The sequence below is a fragment of the Heloderma suspectum genome, chromosome 2 (genome assembly GCF_057233095.1).
Source record: "Heloderma suspectum isolate Gila_16-S chromosome 2, 16-S_ref, whole genome shotgun sequence".
NCBI lineage: Eukaryota > Metazoa > Chordata > Lepidosauria > Squamata > Helodermatidae > Heloderma > Heloderma suspectum.
The window spans coordinates 189678556-189699638 of record NC_139459.1 but is presented as its reverse complement, the minus strand read 5'-3'; the positions used below and the strand labels follow the sequence as shown (position 1 = coordinate 189699638).

The window sequence follows — 21083 nt, the reverse complement described above, 5'->3', positions numbered from 1 at the left end:
GCCCAGAGCCGTCCGCAGCCGGATTTCTGGCCGTGGAGAGCTCTGGGGGGGGGGGGAACTGCGTACGCAAATGGCGGCGGCTATGGCCGCCACCATTTGCGTTCCTTATTTTTGGCCGTCTTACTCTACGTAAATATTTATGTAGACTATGATGGCAAAAATAAAGGGGAACGCAAATAGTGTAGCAGGCGCTATTTGCGTCCCTTTTTGATTCACCATTTTAGCCTACGTAAATCTTTACGTAGGCTAAAACGGTGAATCAAAAAGGGGCGCAAATAGCGCCCACTATGCTATTTGTGTTCCCCTTTATTTTCGCCATCATAGTCTACATAAATATTTATGTAGACTAAGACGGCCAAAAAGAAGGAACGCAAATGGCGGCGGCCATAGCCGCCGCCATTTGCGTACGCGGTTTTTTTTTTTAACCCAGCCATGATAGGCTACGTAAATCTTTACATGGCCTATCAAGTCCTTTTTTTTTTTTTTAACCCAGCCATGTTAGGCTATGTAAATCTTTACATGGCCTATCATGTCGTTTTTTGTTTTTTTTTAACCCAGCCATGTTAGGCTACGTAAATCTTTACGTAGCCTATCACGTCGTGTTTTTTTTTTTACAAGACTGCAAATGGCAGTGGCGGCAGCCGGTCAGAAGACCAGCCGCCGCAGCCGCCACACCCGCAGCCGCCACCGCCTGGAAGATCCACCCCAGGTAAGTCTTGTCCCGGAGGGGATCCGTGGGGTGGCAGGCCGTTCCGCCACGGAGTTCAGGGGGCCGAATGCACTGGCATTCGGCCTCACCGAGATCTGCTGCGGAATTCTTTGACATCCCTACCTGGAGGGATCCTGCAGGGAGGTGGAGGTGAGTGATTCGTTCCGCCACGGACTCTAGGGGGGCGGATTCTTTAGAATCTGGCCTCATTGAAGTCTGTGGCAGAATTCTCCACCATCCGTACACCAACCGCCGAAGTAGACTTACACCAGCACATGTCTCCACCCTTGCCTTTACACGTTCCAGCAGGAAATGGATTCCCAAGCAGCACCTCCCCCACACCAATAGGTGAAACTGTCAGCATAATGGAGCAGTCATCAAGTGACGAGGAGGAGCCCTGTGGTGATGATACGGCCACTAATGTGACCCAAAGTTCTGAGGCATAATGATGCAGAATCATGTGTGTGCTTGTTGTGATTGTGTGGGTGACCCCAAGTTTATGCACATTTTCAATTGATAGGGAAAACACCATTTCCAAATGTGCATGTAGTAGAGGCAACTCACAGAGTGGGGGTTGTTCCACCAGCAGCACACATATTCCACACCGTAGCCATCTTGTTCTTGTTTTGTCCAAACAAGCAGTCCCTGTCTGGCCTGGGCAGAGCCCGAAGCAGTGGCGATATGTGGCAGTGCTTTGCGTAACTCACACCAACATGCAGAGTCTGGTTGCGCTGCCCAACTGTGTCTGGTGGCCTATACAGCATACATCCCTACTACACACACACACATGAACACACATACACAATTTTCTATGCATCCCAGTGTACTTCACTATTGACTTTATATGTGTATCTTTAACCCTCTGAATGTTAATATGATTCTGATTCCCCAAATGTATGTATAGTTCTAATTCCCCTGATGTGTGATTTTAATTCATTTTAAATTCTTCTTGAATAAATCAAATAATTGCTTTCAAAGATCTTGTTGTGATCTCTGACTCCCTCAGCTCTGAGAGGTATTGGGTTTTCCTAAGCACCGAGAGTTCTATGTAAAAAGATCCCTCTGGCATGTGTTTAGTTTACATGTATGTGATATGCACCTCTTCATAACATTAGGGATGTTGAGCATCTCCCTATGAGGGAAGCTTACAGCAGCTGGGATTGCTTAGCGTGGAAAGCATTCTTGTTGTTGCGGTTTGTGAACAGTAAGCAAACACAGAGATCATTGTGTAAAATGATCTAGATTTAAAAAATTATATCTCTTGACTTGAACCAAGAAATTGTTCACTTTTTTTTCAGAGCAGGGCAGAAAGAACTTTAAACAGAACAGAAGTTACAAAACAAAACACAAAAACAATTGCAATGGCGCCGGCTGCAGGCCTCAGTTCAGATGTAATGCCTGCTTGATGAATAAACCACAGTGCTAATATGCATCTTGCAGGCAGTGTTGTTAGCTCAGGTGCCATTCTGTAGTACTTACAGGTCCTGTAAAGCCTCTGGACATCCCCCAGCAGATGCCTGAGGAGTACCAGAGGAGGTGCTTCATCTGTGGAAGAAGAAGGGTGGCCTTCCTCCACAGATTCTCCTCCTCCTGCTGTCGGCTGCACTTCAGGCTCCTCCTCCACTTCCTCCTCCTCCTTTCTCCTCTCTCCTCTCTCCTCTCTCGGCAGCCCTCAATCCTCCTGTGCCAGCAATGCACAATGCGCAGCTCAGTAGGGATGTACGAAAATCACATGTTTGCGGATTATGCTGATGGTGGGGGGGGAGGTGTTCTGTCCCTCCCCCCAGAATCCTGGACAGGGGGAGGCGCTCCATTCCCCCCCCCCCCGGAATCCTCCTTGGCCGGCTGTGCTCCGCAGTGGCTCTGCGGAGCAGCCAGCCAGGCCCAGCCAGGCCAGAGCCATCCGCAGCTGGATTTCCAGCCGTGGAGGGCTCTTGGGGGGAAACAAAATGCATACGCAAATGGCGGCGGCTATGGCTGCTGCCATTTTGCGTTTCTTATTTTTGATGTCTTAATCTACGTAAATATTTACGTAGACTAAGACAGCGAAAATAAGGGGAATGCAAATAACGTAGTGGACGCTATTTGCGTTCCCGTTATTTTCGCTGTCTTAGTCTACATAATTATTTACGTAGACTAAGACGTCAAAAATAAGGAATGCAAATGGTGGCGGCCGTAGCCGCTGCCATTTGCGTATGCTTTTTTTTTTTTTTTTACCCAGTTGTTTTAGGCTACGTAAAAACTTACGTAGCCTATCACGTCGGGGTAAAAAAACAAAAAGAACACACCTCCAAATGGTGGCGACGGCAGCCGGTTGGAAGACCAGCCGCCGCAGCCGCCGCCACCACAGCCACCACTAGAGTCGCCGCCACCCGGAACATCCGCCCCAGGTAAGTCTCGTCCCGGGGGGATCCACGGGGGGGCGGGGGGCAGGCCGTTCCGCCACAGATTTTGGGGGGCCGAATGCACTGGCATTCGACCTCCCCGAGATCCATGGCGGAATTCTCTGCCATCCCTACGCAGCTGTGGAATGTCACAGTAACAGAATGATTTCAGTTATATATGCTGTGAGTGAACAAAACCACAGTCATTCATTGATCCGTGTATCACCATTTTCAAGTCTTACCATAAGAACCACAGGTTCTGTCCTCCCACCACAAGGTCTATTGAGGTGATAATTAGGGAGGCAGATTAGACAGTATTGACAGTTTTGGCTGGATGATGGGGACTATTGGACTTCTGTAAACATGCAGAGGATTGCACTTTTAGTCACCCCACAGAACAGATATTTCATTTGTACGTTTGCAATGTCATGGTATTTCTTTATTCTATTTATGCATTGCATAAATCCCACCTTTTTTCCTAGCGCAAGGAACCCAAGGTGACTCACATTATCCTCTTCCTCTCCGTTTAGCCCTCACAACAACAACACTGAGGTAGGCTGCGACATTCTGACTGGGCCAAAGTCACCCAGCGAGTTTCCATGGGCGACTGGACTATACCCAGATCTCCAAGCTCCCTGTTCAATGCTTGCTCATCAGTTGACTTGAATGCCAATGTCTTGGTAGAAAGGTGGGATGCAAAAATTCAGTAGCTATCACTACATAAATAAGGATGACATGCACACACTGAGAGGCTGGTCCTGCTGCTGCTGCTGGTGCCAGTCTCTCTCTGTACACTGCACAGAGACTGGCAGCAGCAGCGGCAACAGCAGCATTTCACTGGAAATGGACGGTGTGTCAGTGCGTAATATGATTCGTAGCCAGGGCCGCATAATCCTATGCATGTGGTTGTGCATGTGGTTGTGCATGTGGAAAAAGTAATGCAGTTCCCAGCATACCTTCTTCAACCAGCCAAAGTGGCTGGAAGATGATGGGAGCAGGACCTTTTTCTGTCCAAACAAGCATAGGATTGCCAGCTCAATGTCAGGATTTGTTTGTTTCCACATGAGACCACAAAGAGATAGCTTCATTTTCAGGTGGGCTTTTGCATTAGCTTGTGCAGGAGGGGTGGTTGAGAAAAGGGCTGGGAGTGGAGGGACATGGGATGGGAATAACAATAATAAGACTGGTGGTGGTGTCCAAGAGGAGTGGCAGACTGTACACACCATTGTTTTCATGTTCAGTCAAGCTTGATGATGGGATAAATATAACTTACCAGGCATATGCCTCTGTGAAAATGCAGGCTTGCCCATCTGGATCCACACTGCCCAGACCCTCCAGTAGTATGGTGGGGGGGTGACAATGGTGCCCTCCTCTCTGCCACATCCACGCCTTCCTTAATGAAAGAGCACTTCCGGGCCTTCCATTTTGAGTGCAATTGCCCTGGGGTGCGCACATGCCCCACTTGCTCCATGCTCCTCCTAATGCGCTCCCAATAGGTCTCATTGTGGCAGAAGCCGCTGCCAAACAGCACTGCCACCGCCTCACAATTTTTAGTGTTAATAATAAGGTTCCTTGTTTCCTCCCGGCCCTGCCTCCTCCCAAGCACTGCTTCTCCTGTAGCCATTTTTATGAGCAGCAGAGTCCAGAGAAATATCAAGACAGGCAGCACACAACTACACAATAACCAGACAACCACAACTACCACCACGCACACCACGTTCAGGAAGTTAGAAGGAAGTTTACGACAGATTTTGCAGAAGTGGAGCTGTAGCCCCATTTTTCTTTTATTTGGGAGACCCTGGGTTTTCTGAGGTTAACAAGAACAGTAAACGCGAGGAACATAAACAAGAAATACTCAGAAGTTAATAAAATCACAGTCCCTCTCTGAGAAAACAAGATAGCAATACGGAGTGAGAAAAATTCCCGCCCTGAGAAAAATACGCCCACGACATCATTTGCGTTCCCCTTTAAAAACTTATGTATTACGTAGCTATTTGCATCCCTGCTGCCCAGCGGCTGGATGTCCGGCTGCGGGCGAAGCCAGCCAGCGGCTCTGCAGAACTGCTGCGGAGTGGAGCCGGCCGGGCAGGATTCTGGGGGGGGTGACCGGAGCGCCTCCCCCCCATCGAGGATTCCGGGGGGAGGGACAGAGCACCTCCCCCCCCTGCGAATGAATCCACGAAACGGTAAGTGACTTTCGTACATTCCTACTGAGAATAAACCCCTAAAAGTCCCTTCAAGTGTAACTGTAGGTGAAATCTAGTAACAACCTTGGGATATGAAGTACCTGCCTGAGAAATGTTGATTAGGGGTGTACGAAAGTCACTTACCTTTCCGCGGATTCTGTTCAATGGGGGGGAGGTGCTCCGTCCCTCCCCTTGGAATCCTCAACGGAGGGGAGGCGATCCAGTCTTCCCACCTGGAATCCTAAACAGACGGCTCTGCTCCGTGGCGGCTCTGCAGAGCAGCCGGCCAGGCCAGGGCAATCTGCAGCCAGTTTTCCGGCTGCAGACTGGCTGGTGTGGATGCAAATGGCAGCCACCGTAGCGGCCGCCATTTGCTTCCAGCCAGGGAACTGTGATAGGCTACGTAAGTCTTTACGTAGCCTATCACATCTGGGTAAAAAAAACAGAAAACAAAACTGGCATACGCAAATGGTGGTGGCTATGGTGGCCACCATTTACGTTCCTTATTTTTTACTGTTTTAGTCTACGTACATATTTACATAGACTATTATGGCGAAAAAAGGGGGAATGCAAATAGCGCCCATTACGCTATTTGCATTCCCCTTTTTTTTTCTCGCTGTAATAGTCTACGTAAATATTTACGTAGACTAAAATGGCATAAAATAAGAAATGCAAATGGCAGCCACCATAGCCACCACCATTTGCATACGCCTTTTTTTTTGTTTTACCCAGACGTGATAGGCTATGTAAGTCTTTACGTAGCCTATCACATCTAGGGGTGGACGAAAGTCACTTACCTTTTCTCGCAGCTTGTTCGCGGTGGGGGGGAGCGCTTCGCTGCTCCCCCCGCGAAGTTCAGGCCGGGGGGAGAGGCTTCCCTCCTCGCCCGGCCGAAATTCAGGCCGGGGAGGAGGCTTCCCGCCTCGCCCGGCCATGAACGCGAAAGTTAAAAAAAAAAAAAAACGCCCCCTGATAGGCTACGTGATGATTCACGTAGCCTATCACAGCTAGATCTGCAAAGTCAGCCATGATAGGCTACGTGAATCGTCACGTAGCCTATCACAGGTGACTTTAAAATAAAAAAAGCGCATACGCAAATGGCGGCCCCCATAGGGAGCCGCCATTCGCGTTCCTTATTTAGTTGCTGTAGTCTGCGTAAATGTTTACGTAGACTACGGCGAAAATAAGGGCAACGCAAATAGCGTTGCCCTTATTTTCGCCGTAGTCTATGTAAACATTTACGTAGACTACAGCGACCAAATAAGGAACAGGAATGGCGGCTCCCTATGGGGGCCGCCATTATCCGTACACACTTTTTTTTTTTTTTTTTAAGTCACCCGTGATAGGCTACGTGACGATTCACGTAGCCTATCACGGCTGACTTTGCAAATCTAGCCGTGATAGGCTACGTGAATCGTCACGTAGCCTATCAGGGGACGTTTTTTTTTTTATTGCAATGGCGGGGGCGGCAGCCGGTCGAAAGACCGGCTGCCGCTCCCGCCCCGCTCGATCACCCGACGAACCGCCAGCTGGACCCGCCGCCGGGAGGGACATTCAGGGAAGGGAAGTCCCGTCCCGGGGGGGGGGTGCGGGGTGCGGGGGGGTGCGGAGGATTTCTCCCCGAAACTTGTTCGGGGGGCCGAACACATTGGCGCTCGGCCCCCCGAAGTTTCAGGGAGAAATTCTCCACCATCCCTAATCACATCTGAGTAAAAAAACAAAAGACCAGACTGCAAATGGCGGCCGCAGCAGCCAGTCGAAAGAACAGCTGCCACTGCTGCCGCCGAAGCCGCTGCTGGAGCCACCGCCATCTGGAACAACTGCCCCAGGTTAGTCTCGTCCCGGGGGATCCGCTGGGGGGTGGGTGGCAGGCCGTTCCGCCACGGATTTCCAAGGGCTGAATGCCAATGCATTCAGCCTCACTGAAATCTGTGGTGGAATTCTCCGCCATCCCTAATGTTGATAGGCTTACTGAAACTCTTTTAGCTTCACTCAGAAAGAATTTAAAGAATTTTGCTTTGAATACTGAGTTAAGTGAAATTTTGGCTCAAAGGTCCAGTTTCTAGGGATGTACGAAACTGACTTATCTTTTCGCGGAATCTTTCGCGGTGTGGGGGGAGGTGCTCCGTCCCTCCCCCCCGGAATCCTCGACGGCCGGCTCCACTCCGTGCCCAGGCTGCGGAGCAGCCGGCCAGGGCCGTCCGCAGCCAAATTTCCGGCCGTGGACGGGCTGGTGCAGACGCAAATGGTGGCCACCCAGACAGCCGTGATAGGCTACGTAAGAATTTACTTTATTTACTAAGAATTTACGTAGCCTATCATGGCTAACCTCAACCCCCCCAAAAAACCCCGTGTAAATATTTACGTAGGCTAGAACAGCGAAAAATAAAGGAAAGCAAATACCATCCACTACGCTATTTGCATTCCCCTTTTTTTTGCCGTTTTATCTTACATAAATATTTACGCAAGATAAATTGGCAAAAAATAGGGAACGCAAATGGTGGCCGCTGTAGCCACCGCCATTTGCGTATGCTGCATTTTTTGTTTTTGTTTTTTGAGTTTAGCCGTCATAGGCTACATAAATTCTTATGTAGCCTATCACGGCTGCAAGGAGGGCAATGGCGGTGGCAGCAGCCCTGCTGCAGCCGGCCAGGAGACCAGCCACAAGAACCACTGCCGCCACCGCCGCTGCCGCCAAATCCGCCACATCCGCCCCAGGTAAGTGCTGTCCCAGGGGGATTCCGCGGGGGGGCAGGGGCCAGGAGGCTGTTCTGCCACGGATTTCAACAAATATTTAGGGGTGTTCGAGAATTCTGCCATGGACTACAGTGAGGCTGGATTCTTTAGAATCCAGCCCCCCGGAGCCCATGGCTGAACAGAGCAATCCCCCCTCCACCCCGCGGAATCTCCCTGGGATGGAGCTACGTTTGTCGGCCATCCACTGCCCCACAAATGGCTGCCCCGGTCTGCAGCCACCATTTCCATTCCACTTTAGCCATGATAGGCTACGTAAGTATTTACGTAGCCTATCACGGCTAATGCAGGGACACCATTTGCATCCCTGTGGTAGCCGTGATAGGCTACGTATATATTTATATATCATATCATGGCAAAAGGCAGGGACACAAATGGCATAGCGGCCGCCATTTCCATTCCTGCCTTTTGCCCTGATATGCTACATAAATATATACATAGCCTATCACGGCTACCACAGGGACGCAAATGGCCGCCGCTACGGCAGCCGCCATTTGCAGCCACAGCCCAGCAGCGGACGGAAGTCCGGCTGCTGGTGGCCCTGGCCAGCGGCTCTGAAGGCGCCCCACAGAATGGAGCTGCCTGTGGAGGATTCCAGGGGGGAGGGATGGATCACCTCCCCCCCCAGCGGATGGCCCCAGTGGAATGGGGTAAGTCATTCATACACCCCTATAAATATTATGCTGACCTCAGATGCACTTTATCTGCAGTTATAATAGAGTGTGGGGCAGGGGGGGCACCTTGTGGACCTCTGGCTGTTTTGGCCTACAAGTACAACTAGCATAATCCCTCAGCATTAGCTAGGCTGGTTAGGGCAGATGGGAATTGTAGGCCAAGATGTCTGGGGGCCTACGTGTTGCCCACCCCTGTAGCAAGGGCAGAAGTTGAAAATATCACAGCATTTGCTTTTGTCATTTACACTGGTTGTTTGTCACGCAGTTTCTTTTCCTCATTCAGTCTTTTCATTTAGATCTTTCAGTCAGCCTACCTGCTGGTAATTTTACCTCATATCAGATGCAAAAGTGTGGTTCAATGTATGATAAAATGTTAATCTTCATAATATCTACTTAAGTCCATTAACAAAAGGTATCTAAATAATAGTGCTGTGTACTGCTTCGTCCTGAAGCCCAAGTCCCGAGTTGAAGTGGGGCTCTTCAGGCCACTTCAAGCCACCTCCAAGGCAAGGTGGAAGGGACATGAAGTGGCATAAAGTGGGTCAGGTCTCTCCAAACTGCTTTGGTGTGCTTTGGCGCAATCTGGAAGCCCAGCCCATCTTCGAAGCACCAGGACTCTTTGATTAGCAGGGACGATGAGTTCATCTGCCACCCCCCTCAACCTTCCCTCTTCCCTCTGAGTGTGGCTGCAAGCCCCATGGTAGCTGAAGAGAATGTGAATTTTCCCAGCAATGGTATAAAATTGTGAGCTATCCCCTGTAAGGCAAGATATGTTGGGGTGGCCTGGTTTGGAATGGGCAAGTGAGACCCAGTAAGACCCAGTTAGCTTTACAAAAGACCTACAGAAGACATGTGTGTGTGTGTGTGTGTGTGTCTATACATATCTATGTGTGCAGGTATGCAGGGCCAAGCCTAGGATAAATAGTGCCTTTGGTGCCCCCCCCTTGTCAATTTTTCAGGGCCACCCAGAGGATTTATGGGGTCTGGTAAAGGTGTGATGTAGGGATGTCAGAGAATTTCTCCACGAATCTCCGGGAGGCCAAATGCCAATGCATTCGGCCCCCCGAAATTGGTGGAGAAACAGTCCACCACCACCCCGGGATGGGACTTACCTTGAGCGAATGTCCCTGGTGGTGGCGGCTCCCGGCGGTGGTTTGGCAGCGGTGTGGCAGCGGCGGCGCGGCGGCAGCGGCGAAGGCCGGTCTTCCGACAAGCTGCCACCGCCACCATTTCCAAGTGAAAACAAACAAACAAACATGATAGGCTACGTAAAGATTTATGTAGCCTATCACGGCTAGATTTTCAAAAAACACCATGATAGGCTACATAAATGTTTACGTAGCCTATCACGGCTGACTTTGGGAAAAAAAAAAAAGCGCGTACGCAAATGGCGGTGCCCATGGGCACCGCCATTTGCGTTCTTTATTTTGGCATGGGTAGTCTACGTAAATATTTACATAGACTATGGTGAAAATAAGGGCAACGCTATTTGTGTTGCCCTTATTTTCGCCGTAGTCTATGTAAATATTTACGTAGACTACCCGTGCCAAAATAAGGTATGCAAATGGCGGTGCCCATGGGCGCCGCCCAGGGGTGGACGAAAGTCACTTACCTGTCCTCGAAGCTTTTCGCGGTGGGGGGGGAGGCGCTTCGCTGCTCCCCCCGCGAAGTTCAGGCTGGGGGGGAGGCTTCCCGCCTCTCCCGGCCGAAATTCAGGCCGGGGGGAGGCTTCCTGCCTCGCCCGGCCGAAATTCAGTCTGGGGAGGAGGCGCCTCACCTCGCCCGGCCACAAACTCAAAAGTTTTTTTTTAAAAAAAAAAACGCCCCCATGATAGGCTACGTGACGATTAACGTAGCCTATCACGGCTAGATCTGCAAAGTCAGCCATGATAGGCTACGTTAATCGTCACGTAGCCTATCACGGGTGACTTTAAAAAAAAAAAGCGCGTACGCAAATGGCAGCCCCCATAGGGAGCCGCCATTCGCGTTCCTTATTTGGTCGCTGTAGTCTACGTAAAGATTTACGTAGACTACGGCGAAAATATGGGCAACGCAAATAGCAAAGGTAAGTCCTGTCCCGGGGGGGTGAGGGGGGCGGGGGGGTACGGAGAATTTCTCCCCCAAACTTGTACGGGGGGCTGAACACGTTGGCGCTCGGCCCCCCGAAGTTTTGGGGAGAAATTCTCCGCCATCCCTAGTGCCGCCATTTGAGTACGCATTTTTTTTTCAAAGTCAGCCATGATAGGCTACGTAAACATTTACGTAGCCTATCACGGCTGACTGCAGGCCAGGGACGCAAACAGCGGCGGCTACGGCTGCTGCCATTTGCGTCCCGGCAGGAGAAGAGGTTTCGTGGCCGGAGAGACGGGGTGCTCCCCCCATGCCAGAATTTCAGCAGGGAGGGATGGGGTGCCACCCCCCCACTCAGAATTTTGGGGGGAGGGACGGAGCACCTCCCCCCCACCACGAAGCAAGCTTCGGGATCAGGTAAGTGACTTTCGTCCATCCCTAGTGTGATGTCAAATGAGAAGAACATTGCTCAAAACCTTGATCTCTCAGCTACCGTGCTAGTTTGCACAAGCCAAAATGTGAAAAGCCACATTCTGTGCAGCAGCAGTGCACTATTGTATTGCCCCTGCAGTAGGCTTCAAACTCTTAATTTAGAGGTGCCAAGATAGTGATAAATCATATCCAGGTTTACTTACAAGGAGATACTTTATTGAGTACAATCAGCAAACAGGTGTTCCCAATGGTTGGATCAGACAGCTTCTCTGAACCCAGAGCCATGGGGTACAATTGGTTTTATACCATACATGTTAGCAGTGAGGCAGCATGACAGCAGCAAGTGTTATTTTTAGGGATGTATGAAAGTCACTTACCTTTTCGAAGGGTGACATTTGCGGTGGGGGGGAGGCATTCCGTCCCTCCCCCAAAAATTCTCTCCCGCCAGCTCCTCTCTGTGGAGTTTCTGCGGAGCCACTGGCCAGGGCCACCTGCAGCCAGACATCTGGCCGCTGGGCAGCCTGCAGGGATGCAAATGGCAGCTGCCATAGCCACCACCATCTGTGTCCCTGAATTTTGCCATGATAGGCTACGTAAATATTTATGTAGCCTATCACGGCAAAAAAAACAACAACCCAGCCAACGCAAATGGCGGAGGCTATGGCATTTGCGTTCTTTCTTTCTTTCTTTCTTTCTTTTTTTGCTGTAATAGCCTATGTAAATATTTACATAGGCTATCACAGCAAAAAAAAAAAGGAATGCAAATGGCGGCAGCCGCTGTTTGCACAAGCTATTTGCGTTGCCCTTATTTTCTCCGTAGTCTACGTAAATCTTTACGTAGACTACAGGGACCAAATAAGGAACGCAAATGGCGGCTCCCTATGGGGGCCGCCATTTGCGTTCACACTTTTGTTTTGTTTTTTCAAAGTCACCCATGATAGGCTATGTGACGATTAACGTAGCCTATCACGGCTGACTTTGCAGATCTAGCCGTGATAGGCTACGTAAATCGTTACATAGCCTATCACAGGGGCGTTTTTTTTTTAATTATTTATTTTGAAGTTCACCGGGCAAGGTGGGAAGCCTCCCCCCCGGCCTGAATTTTGGCTGGGCGAGGCGGGAAGCCTCCCCCCCCGGCCTGAGCTTCGGGGGGAGCAGCGAAGCGCCTCCCCCCCACCGCGAAGCAAGCTGCGAGACTAGGTAAGTGACTTTCGTGTATCCCTAGCTGTGGCCAGAGGTCCAGCTGCGGCTGGGCCCAGCCGGCAGCTCCGCACAGTTGCTGCAGAGAGGAGCCAGCCAGGGAGGATTCTGGGGAGGAGTAGCGGATCGTGGACTCCAAGTAAGGAGGTTTCTTACACCCCTACATTGCTGGTGCATTTCACAGCCCTGCAGGCTGCTGCATCTATTTTTACGCATTGTTCACAACCCTTTTTCATGCTCCGGGTTTTCTGTAGGGAAGTACACAGGGCGAAAGGTTTGGCTTTCAGGTTCTCTGGGGCAAATGAGCAACAACTCCAGGGATCCAGAGAAACTCATAAATGTTATTGTTGGTGTACTGGTGAATCCAGTTCTGCGGAACTGTCCACAATTATTGCCTGATTCCTCGGGAAGAAAAAAAGAAAAGAAAAAGCATATTCAAGGCATAATACATGACTGCCATAAAATATTTTCTTTTGTTCTTGAACTGGTGAAATGAAGCTCGTTACGAACAGAAGGAACGTATGAAAGAGAAGGGGGGCGCGGGAGGCAGAGTAAACAGCCAAGGTGCTAATCTCTGTGTCATTATGCAATATTGCGGTTATTGAATGACAGCAGGGCCATTCAATAGGGCCCCAATTGTCCAGAGGAGAAAAGGAGAAAATCAGCACCAAAACTGAAGCCGACAAAAGGGGAAGGTTTAGATGCTGTTGGAAGATGGAAAGTTTCCAATCTGCACAGGAACAGGTGAGGTAGGGGAGAAGAGGAGGAGGACTGGCTAGCTTCTTGGCTCCACCCACACCTTGGTGCAATCCTTTCTTGCTACACCTGTGGAATATATATATCTGTATGGCCATGTGTTTTGCTACAGTCCTTAGCATCCTGCACTGAAGAGAATCCTGCATGCCACCAGTGCCGTTCCACCTGCTCCAGCCCAATCATGAGGAAAGAAATTTGCACTATGGCTTTTCTCCGAGCCGTCTTTACCGAGTTCTTAGCCACCATGGTTTTTGTCTTCTTTGGTTTGGGCTCAGCCCTGAAGTGGCCGTCAGCCTTGCCAAGTGTCCTCCAGATCGCCCTGGCTTTTGGCTTGGCCATCGGCACCATGGTCCAGACCTTTGGTCACATCAGCGGCGGCCACATCAACCCAGCCGTGACCATTGCCTTCTTTGTAGGGAACCAGATCTCTTTCCTCCGAATGTTGTTCTACATTGTGGCCCAGCTGGTGGGGGGCATTGCCGGCGCAGGCATCCTTTACGGAGTGACTCCCACTAACGCCCGTGGCAACTTGGCAGCCAATGGGGTAAGTACCTTCTGCTACTGGGAACGTGATTGATTCCCAGTTTGGCAGCTTCTGGGAGGAATTCTTGGGCAAGCAGACATGCCCATAAGGGGAATCTGCATCTCAGGAGAGACCTGAAGCCAACGGGCAGCTACGCTGTTCTTGGATGGCTTGTGGTGCAAGGGATTCCACCTGCATGTTTGCACTGCAGAGTACAACAGATGCATACTCTGAGTATATACCCAGCAGTTTGCTGGTGTGACAGGTTAGCACCCACCCACCCACTCCCCAAAAGCAAGAAAAGCTTTAACTCCAGCTTTGCCAACTGAAGAAGAATCAAGAGTTAGTGGGGGACAGAGGAGATCTATGGGAGTCTTTTGGCTTATTTGAGGGTTTTTCAGAAATAATTTGGAATCATTTGATATGTGCCATGCTGAATTTTCATACTTTGCCTCAAGACGTCTTGGAAAGGCACTCAAAGGAGTGTGTGTTGTGTTTTGCCCACACCATCAGACTTTTCAGGGGGACCATTTCAGAAGGACTTCCCCGCTGTTTCCCCATGTGTTTAGAGACTGGGAGACTTTCTAGAGCAGCATTCGATGCAATTCATGGGCTGGCACAGGCAGCCGCGCATATGCTCAGCCCCTCTGGACACATGCCACTTCCCATTTGTGTGCACAGGTCTCCTTAGATCCCTGTGGAATTTCACGATCCAACATTAAGCCCATTGATCTAAGGAGATTCAGTGCACTAAAATCTGTGCTGGCTTGTGTGGCTAGATGAAATAAGCCATTAGGGAAGATTTAGGCACCTCAATAAATCTGGACAGGGACTGAAGCCTGGCTAAGCTACAGTGGGGATGATACCAGAAGCAGGGGAAATACTGATCAGCCTTCTCCAGCCTGGTGCCCTCCAGATGTCTTGGATTACAACTCCCATCATGCACCAGCCAGCATGACCATTGTCACCCGGTTGGGGAGGGCTGGTACAGAAGAACACTAGCGTCAGTGTTAAAGGCAACTGGAAGTCCAAGTGTCTGTTACAAGGGCCATGATGTGAACTCTTCTTTTTCTTTTTAAAACTTGCGGCCATGTCCACACTCCCCTCACTCCGCCTCCCTCTAGCCAGGAGACAGAGAGAACTTTCATCAGCTCCAAACTGTTGTGGATTCCCCACTTTCAATGTTCCTCAACAGACACCAGTTGCTTTAAAGGCAATTCGGAAGAGATACGCTGTCAGCCAAGGGGGGGAAATATCTCACAGCCGGATAAATGAGATATGTGACATCCGCAACAAAAGGGAGTTAAATGCAGGAAATGAAAGGGATACAAAAACAGACAGAGAGATGGATTCCTCCTTTTAAAAGAGACTTTTTTCCCCACGGTAGTCACTCTGAAAGGCTGCTTTCTGGCCCGGGGGGGGGGCAGGGGAGTGATAAAATTCCACGTTTGTTCTGTTGATGCTCAGTGGATTTAATTGTTTATTTAGCATGAAGCACCACTAGGGATGTCAGAGAATTCTGCCACGGATCTCGGTGGGGCTAAATGCCAGTGCATTCAGCCCCCCAAAATCCATGGCAGAACGAAGCCCCCCTGCCCCCCACCCTGCGAAAGGCGTGTGAAACGGGACACCTACCTGCTGCCATTCACGCTGACTTACGAATGTTGGCCGTGGCCACAGCTGCCATTCATTTCATCACTATAGCCATGATAGGCTATGTAAATACTTACGTAGCCTATCAAGGCTAATGCAGGGATGCCATTTGCATAAGTATTTATGTAGCCTATCACGGCAAAAAAAAAAAAAATGGTGCCAGCGGCTATGGCGGCCGTCATTTGCGTTCCCTTTTTTTTTGGCCGTGATAGCCTACGTAAATATTTATGTAGGCTATTATGGCAAAAGAAAGGGGCGCAAATGGTGTAGTGGCCGCCATTTGCGTTCCTTTTTTTTTTTTTTTGCCATAATAGGCTATGTAAATATTTACATAGCCTATCATGGCAAAATACAGGGATGCAAATGGTGGCAGCTATGGCAGCCGCCATTTGCGCCCCTGCAGGCTGCCCAGTGGCCGGATGTCCAGCTGCGGGTGGCCCTGGCTGGTGGCTCTGCGGAATCTCCACAGAGCAGAGCCGGCCGGAGAGAATTTCAGGGGGAGGGACGGAGCGCCTCTCCCCCACCACGAATGTCACCCTTCGAAAAGGTAAGTGACTTTTGTACATCCCTAAGCACCACACCCCCAGCAAGCATGGAAATGCTCGAGAACATCACAACATGCATTTTACTGGCTCAAGGGATTGGAGACTAGCCACATCCACAAAGCCCTTCCATGCATTTTCAGAAACCACTTTTTAATTAGCAGCCACCCTGAAGCATCTTTATTTAGTCGGAAGTGGTTTCCCTTGATTTTCTGTGGCAGTTTCTTCTAGATAAAGAATGCATCAGATTGTAGCCTAAGTCTCTGCCGCTTCCGTCCTGACAGCTGAGCAACAACACGACCACAGGCCAGGCGCTGGTGGTGGAGATGATCCTCACATTCCAGCTCGTCATGTGCATTTTTGCCTCAACCGATAGACGCCGAAAAGACAACGTGGGCTCCCCAGCTCTGTCCATCGGACTGTCTGTCACCCTGGGTCCCCTGGTTGGGGTGAGTGCTTCTGCTATGGCTTTCAGAATTTGTGCAAAAAACAAATGGATGGGGGAGATGGAAAGTTCCTAACATTGACAGCTAATGGCAGCCCTCAGCTACCTTATAGCACCGGGTCAGAATTTATTATTGATTTATTATTACATTTATATCTGGTCTTTTTCCCTCCAAGGAGCCTAAGGCAGCTTACATGACCCTCCTCCTCATCTCCATTTTATCCTCACAAAAGCCCTGTGCGGTAGGTTAGGTTGCGAGTCAGGGATTGGCCCAAAGTCACCCAGTGAGCTTCATGGCTGATTGGGTCTAGAACCTGGATCTCCCAAGTCCCAGTCCAGCACTCTAACCACTAGTCCAGGACTCTAACCACCCAGTTCAGCACTCTAACCAGCGACAACAAGTACAATGAAAATAATAACTCTAATGTAAAGTCCCTTCAGGATGAGGCTTTTGTAAGTGATCTAATCAGCAGAATTCAAATGTCTTGGTCCCACCACCAACTGGCACCTGTGGGATATCCTGTCACTTTTGTCCTCTTCTGACCCAGTATAAAGCAGCTTCTTGTGTTCTGAAGAGTCTTTCTCATCCCCTGTTACTCACCCATCAGATCCTTTGAACCAGAAAAGCGACAACAAGTACAATGAAAATAATAACTTTAATGTAAAGTCCCTTCAGGATGACGGAGGCTTTTGTAAGTGATCTAATCAGCGGAATTCAAACGTCTTGGTCCCACCCCAATCCATCCACACTGAGGTTCTGCTGAATCCCATGCTGATGGCCTCTGCGAGAGCACAAGTGGCACAGCAAGAGTGCCATAGATGGCAGTGCCAAAATCACTGCTCTTCACAGTACCTTTTCCTCGGCACATCCTTTCTGCCTTTCCCTGTTCACTGCTACCATTGCTGGGAGAAGCAGCTGCCAGGAAGCTCCCTCACCTTTTTTAGCGAGGATCTGCTGCGGGGGGGCTGGAGGGGCCATGTCTATGGGACTCCCTACTGCTTTTTCCAAGACAGCACCACAGATCTGGCATGGCGAATGCTAGATGGAGGGAGAATGTGCAGTTGGTGTTGCAGTGGAAAGAGGGGGAAACGGTGGATTGATCGACAGACAGAAACTGCACTGAGATTGCAGGAAATATTTAAATGCCTCACCCACGTCGTTTCTTCCCTCCACAGATCTATTTTACTGGCTGCTCTATGAACCCTGCCAGGTCTTTTGGGCCTGCTGTTGTCATGAAAAGATTCACTTCTGCTCACTGGGTAAGAAGAATCTAACTTTTCACCTTAGGGTTGATAACAGTGGCAGAAGTCAAGTGAACCTATCCTTAATCACTGCACAGCCAGCATTTCATGGAGGCAATACTGAAGTACAAAGATGGAACACAGAAGTATTTTAATGTAGCAAAGAACATACAGCATTATTCATTTATGCTTTGGGACAGTGGTAGGCCATTAAATTTCAATAATCTCTGCAATCCCATTATAGCAATGATGGTGATGCGACCTAGAATTTGGCCACCATCCCATACGTTCGTATCACAACACAGTTTGTGGTTGTTAACATGGGAAAATGGGAAATCTTGGGCAGTTGGAATCCCCCTGAAAATTTCACCAGTCTTATAGAGACTGCTTTTGCTTCCCTTAAAATGCCTTGACTTCGGGGGTCCAACTAGGAACTTCCAAATTTGCCATGACATTTTGCTTGTGTCAAGACATGGAAGCAACCTAGGTGTGTGCGTAGGCTATGCCCTTGATACTTTTTGCTTTTTTTTCTTTCTTTTTTTTAGCAAGACTCATCTTACTTCCTCTAAAATCCCTCAGACATTATGCCTAAGCAGGAACCATTATAAATTGCTGAAATTCAGAGGCAACCGTAAAGTAGGGCCTGGTACAGCCTTTGCCCAGTCCTGTCCTGTGTTAGAACTTAAACAGATCAGCTAAACAGTGAAGGAACTGCTTTTCTCTTGGCCTTATGCATTGTGGGGAAGGGTATGCCTTGCCATGACTCCCATTATCAGTGACAGAATGCTTTGGCTATGTGGGTGAATTCATGCCTCTCTATACTGCCTTCCTAGGACAAACACAGTGGCAGCATCCTTCCACTTCAAGTCCAAAGATGGCGCCCAAACATCTTTGACAAAGTACTAATAAACAAATGTTAGGCATATACTGCAGATCCAGCCACTTCCAGAAAGAAACATCATTGCTGCTTAACAGGTAGATGGGAGCACAACGAAAGCTGCAAAGATAATGTGCTCAAGAGGGAATACCAAGGAAGGTGGCCTCATGCATACCATTTGCCATAGAAAAAAAGAGAACACTGGATACTAAGCCTTTATTTATTTATTTTATTCCATTTCTGTATAGCCCTTTAGCCAAAGCTCTCTGGATGGCTTGCAAGACAACGTTTAAAACCATACCATACAATAACATATTGAACATGACATAAAACTATAAGTTTAAATCAGAATTAAGAAAGGTGTACGCTGATGCAACAGGCTAACACAGGGCTAGGGAACGTGTGGTCCTCCAGATGTTGTTGAACTGCAATGTCCATCAGCCCTTAGCCAGCACACTCAATGGTGAAGGGTGGTGGTAGGGATGTACGAAAGTCACTTAACTGGTCTCGCAGCTTTTTTCGCGGTGGGGGGGAGGCGCTTCGCTTCTCCCCCCGAAGTTCAGGCCGGGGGGGGAGGCTTCCCGCCTCGCCCGGCCGAAATTCAGGCCGGGGAGAAGCGCCCCCTCTCTCCGGCCGCTAACTTCAAAAGAAAAGTAAAAAAAAAAAGCCCCGTGATAGGCTACGTAACGATTTACGTAGCCTATCACGGCTAGATCTGCAAAGTCAGCCGTGATAGGCTAAGTTAATCGTCATGTAGCCTATCACGGGTGACTTTGGAAAAAAAAAAAAGCGCATACGCAAATGGCGGCCCCCATAGGGAGCCGCCCTTCACGTTCCTTATTTGGTCCCTGTAGTCTACGTAAAGATTTACGTAGACTACAGCGAAAATAAGGGCAATGCTATTTGCTATTTGTGTTGCCCTTATTTTCGCCGTAGTCTACGTAAATCTTTACATAGACTATGGCGACCAAATAAGGAACACGAATGGCGGCTCCCTATGGGGGCTGCCATTAGCCGTACGCGCTTTTTTTTTTTTTAAGTCACCCGTGATAGGCTACGTGACGATTAATGTAGCCTATCATGGCTGACTTTGCAAATCTAGCCGTGATAGGCTACGTTAATTGTTACGTAGCCTATCACAGGGGCGTTTTTTTTTTTTTACTTTTCTTGTAATGGCGGCGGCGGCAGCCGGTCAAAAGACCGGCTGCTGCCCCCACCCCTGACGAAGACCTGCTGAACCGCCACTGGGACCCGCTGCCGGGAGGGACATTTGTGAAAGGTAAGTCCCATCCCGGGGGGGGGCGGGGGGCGGCGAATTTCTCCCTGAACAACCTTCAGAGGACCGAATGCGTTGGCGCTCGGCCCCCCCCCGAAGTTTCGGGGAGAAATTCTCCCCCATACCTAGGTGGTGGGGGTTGCAATCCAGCAACATATGGTGGGGCACATTTGTCCACCCCTGCCATAACCAATGAGGTATTAGTGGGATTAGAGATATCCCACAATAGTCTTTGCTAGTAAAGCTGGTAAAGGGAGAGTCTAACAGTCTCTGAAAGGTTCTCATATCTTCCATTGGTTTTTCAGGTCTTCTGGGTAGGACCCATCTGCGGAGGGATCCTGGCCTCTCTGCTTTACAACTACTTTCTCTTGCCCCACTCAATGAGTATGTCCGAGAGGATAGCAATTGTGAAAGGTACCTATGAGTCAGAAGAAGAGTACTAGCTTCCCCTAACATCTGGCTTTGCTGTTTTGGAGCATGCTCCAGATCCCCAGGCTGTGTGGCTGCTAGGGATGTTGGAGAATTCCGCCACAGACTCAAATGAGGCTGGTTTCTTTGGAATCCGGCCTCCGGAATCCGCAGTGGAATGGATCACTTACCTCCGCTCCAGGAGGATTGCAGGCAGAACGGCACACCATCTCCAGAGCACTGGCGATACGGTAATAGCAGCCGCCATTACTGTATTGCTGGGAGACGCACAGCTGCAAATGGTGTAGTGGATGCCACTTGCGGCCGTAAAGCACTGAGTTTAATCTAAATGCAGCCATAAACGGCTGCAATTAGGTCAAACTAAGGCCTTTATGGCCACAAGTGGTGTCCACTAAACCATTTGCGTCAGTGTTTTCCCCCACAATAGGCTAGTTTATCATGGGGAAAAACAGATGCAAATGGCGTATTGGATGCCACTTGCAGCCGTAAAGCCCTGAGTTTAATCTAATTGCAGCTGTTTATGGCTGAATTTAGGTTAAACTCTGTACTTTCCAGCCGCAAGTGGCATCCACTACACCATTTGCGGCTGTGTGTCTCCCAGCGATACAGTAATGGCAGCCACCATTACTGTATCACCAGTGGTACAGAGCTGGTGTGCAGCTCTGTGGAATCCTTCCAGAGTGGAGCTGTTCTGGAGAATTCCAGGGGGGAGGAACAGATCGCCTCCCCCGCCCCCGAGCGGATTCCCCACTGGATTGGAAGGTGGGGAATCCGTACATCCCTAGTGGCCGCTGGCTTTTATAACAGCAGCTTGCAGCAATCAAGGAGAAATGGGACTTGGGAAACTGCTTAATACTGACTCACATCACCGTATTGGTCCATTTAGCCCAATATTGTTGCACTGACTGGCAGCAATGGCTCTCCAGGCTGT

The 21083-nt window shown here is 49.6% G+C and overlaps 2 protein-coding genes across 2 annotated transcripts in view; one reads left to right on the top strand and one right to left on the bottom strand.

Annotated features, from left to right (window-relative positions):
- Window positions 1-21083, bottom strand: part of LOC146353610 (exendin-4) — a 491914-nt gene that overhangs the window by 405530 nt on the left and 65301 nt on the right. The gene's annotated exons all lie outside the window — the stretch shown is intronic.
- Window positions 13347-20166, top strand: LOC146353611 (aquaporin-5-like). Its single transcript, XM_084829754.1, has 4 exons — window positions 13347-13709; window positions 16168-16332; window positions 17505-17588; window positions 20029-20166. The coding sequence occupies exons 1-4, from the start codon at window positions 13347-13349 to the stop codon at window positions 20164-20166; spliced, it is 750 nt and encodes a 249-aa protein (XP_084685880.1).

Coding starts and splice junctions, on each gene's coding strand:
- LOC146353611 (XM_084829754.1), top strand. CDS start 13,347: ATGAGGAAAGAAATTTGCACTATGGCTTTTCTCCGAGCCGTCTTTACC. Junction 13,710..16,167: donor GCAACTTGGCAGCCAATGGG/GTAAGTACCTTC, acceptor CCGTCCTGACAG/CTGAGCAACAACACGACCAC. Junction 16,333..17,504: donor CCCTGGGTCCCCTGGTTGGG/GTGAGTGCTTCT, acceptor TTCCCTCCACAG/ATCTATTTTACTGGCTGCTC.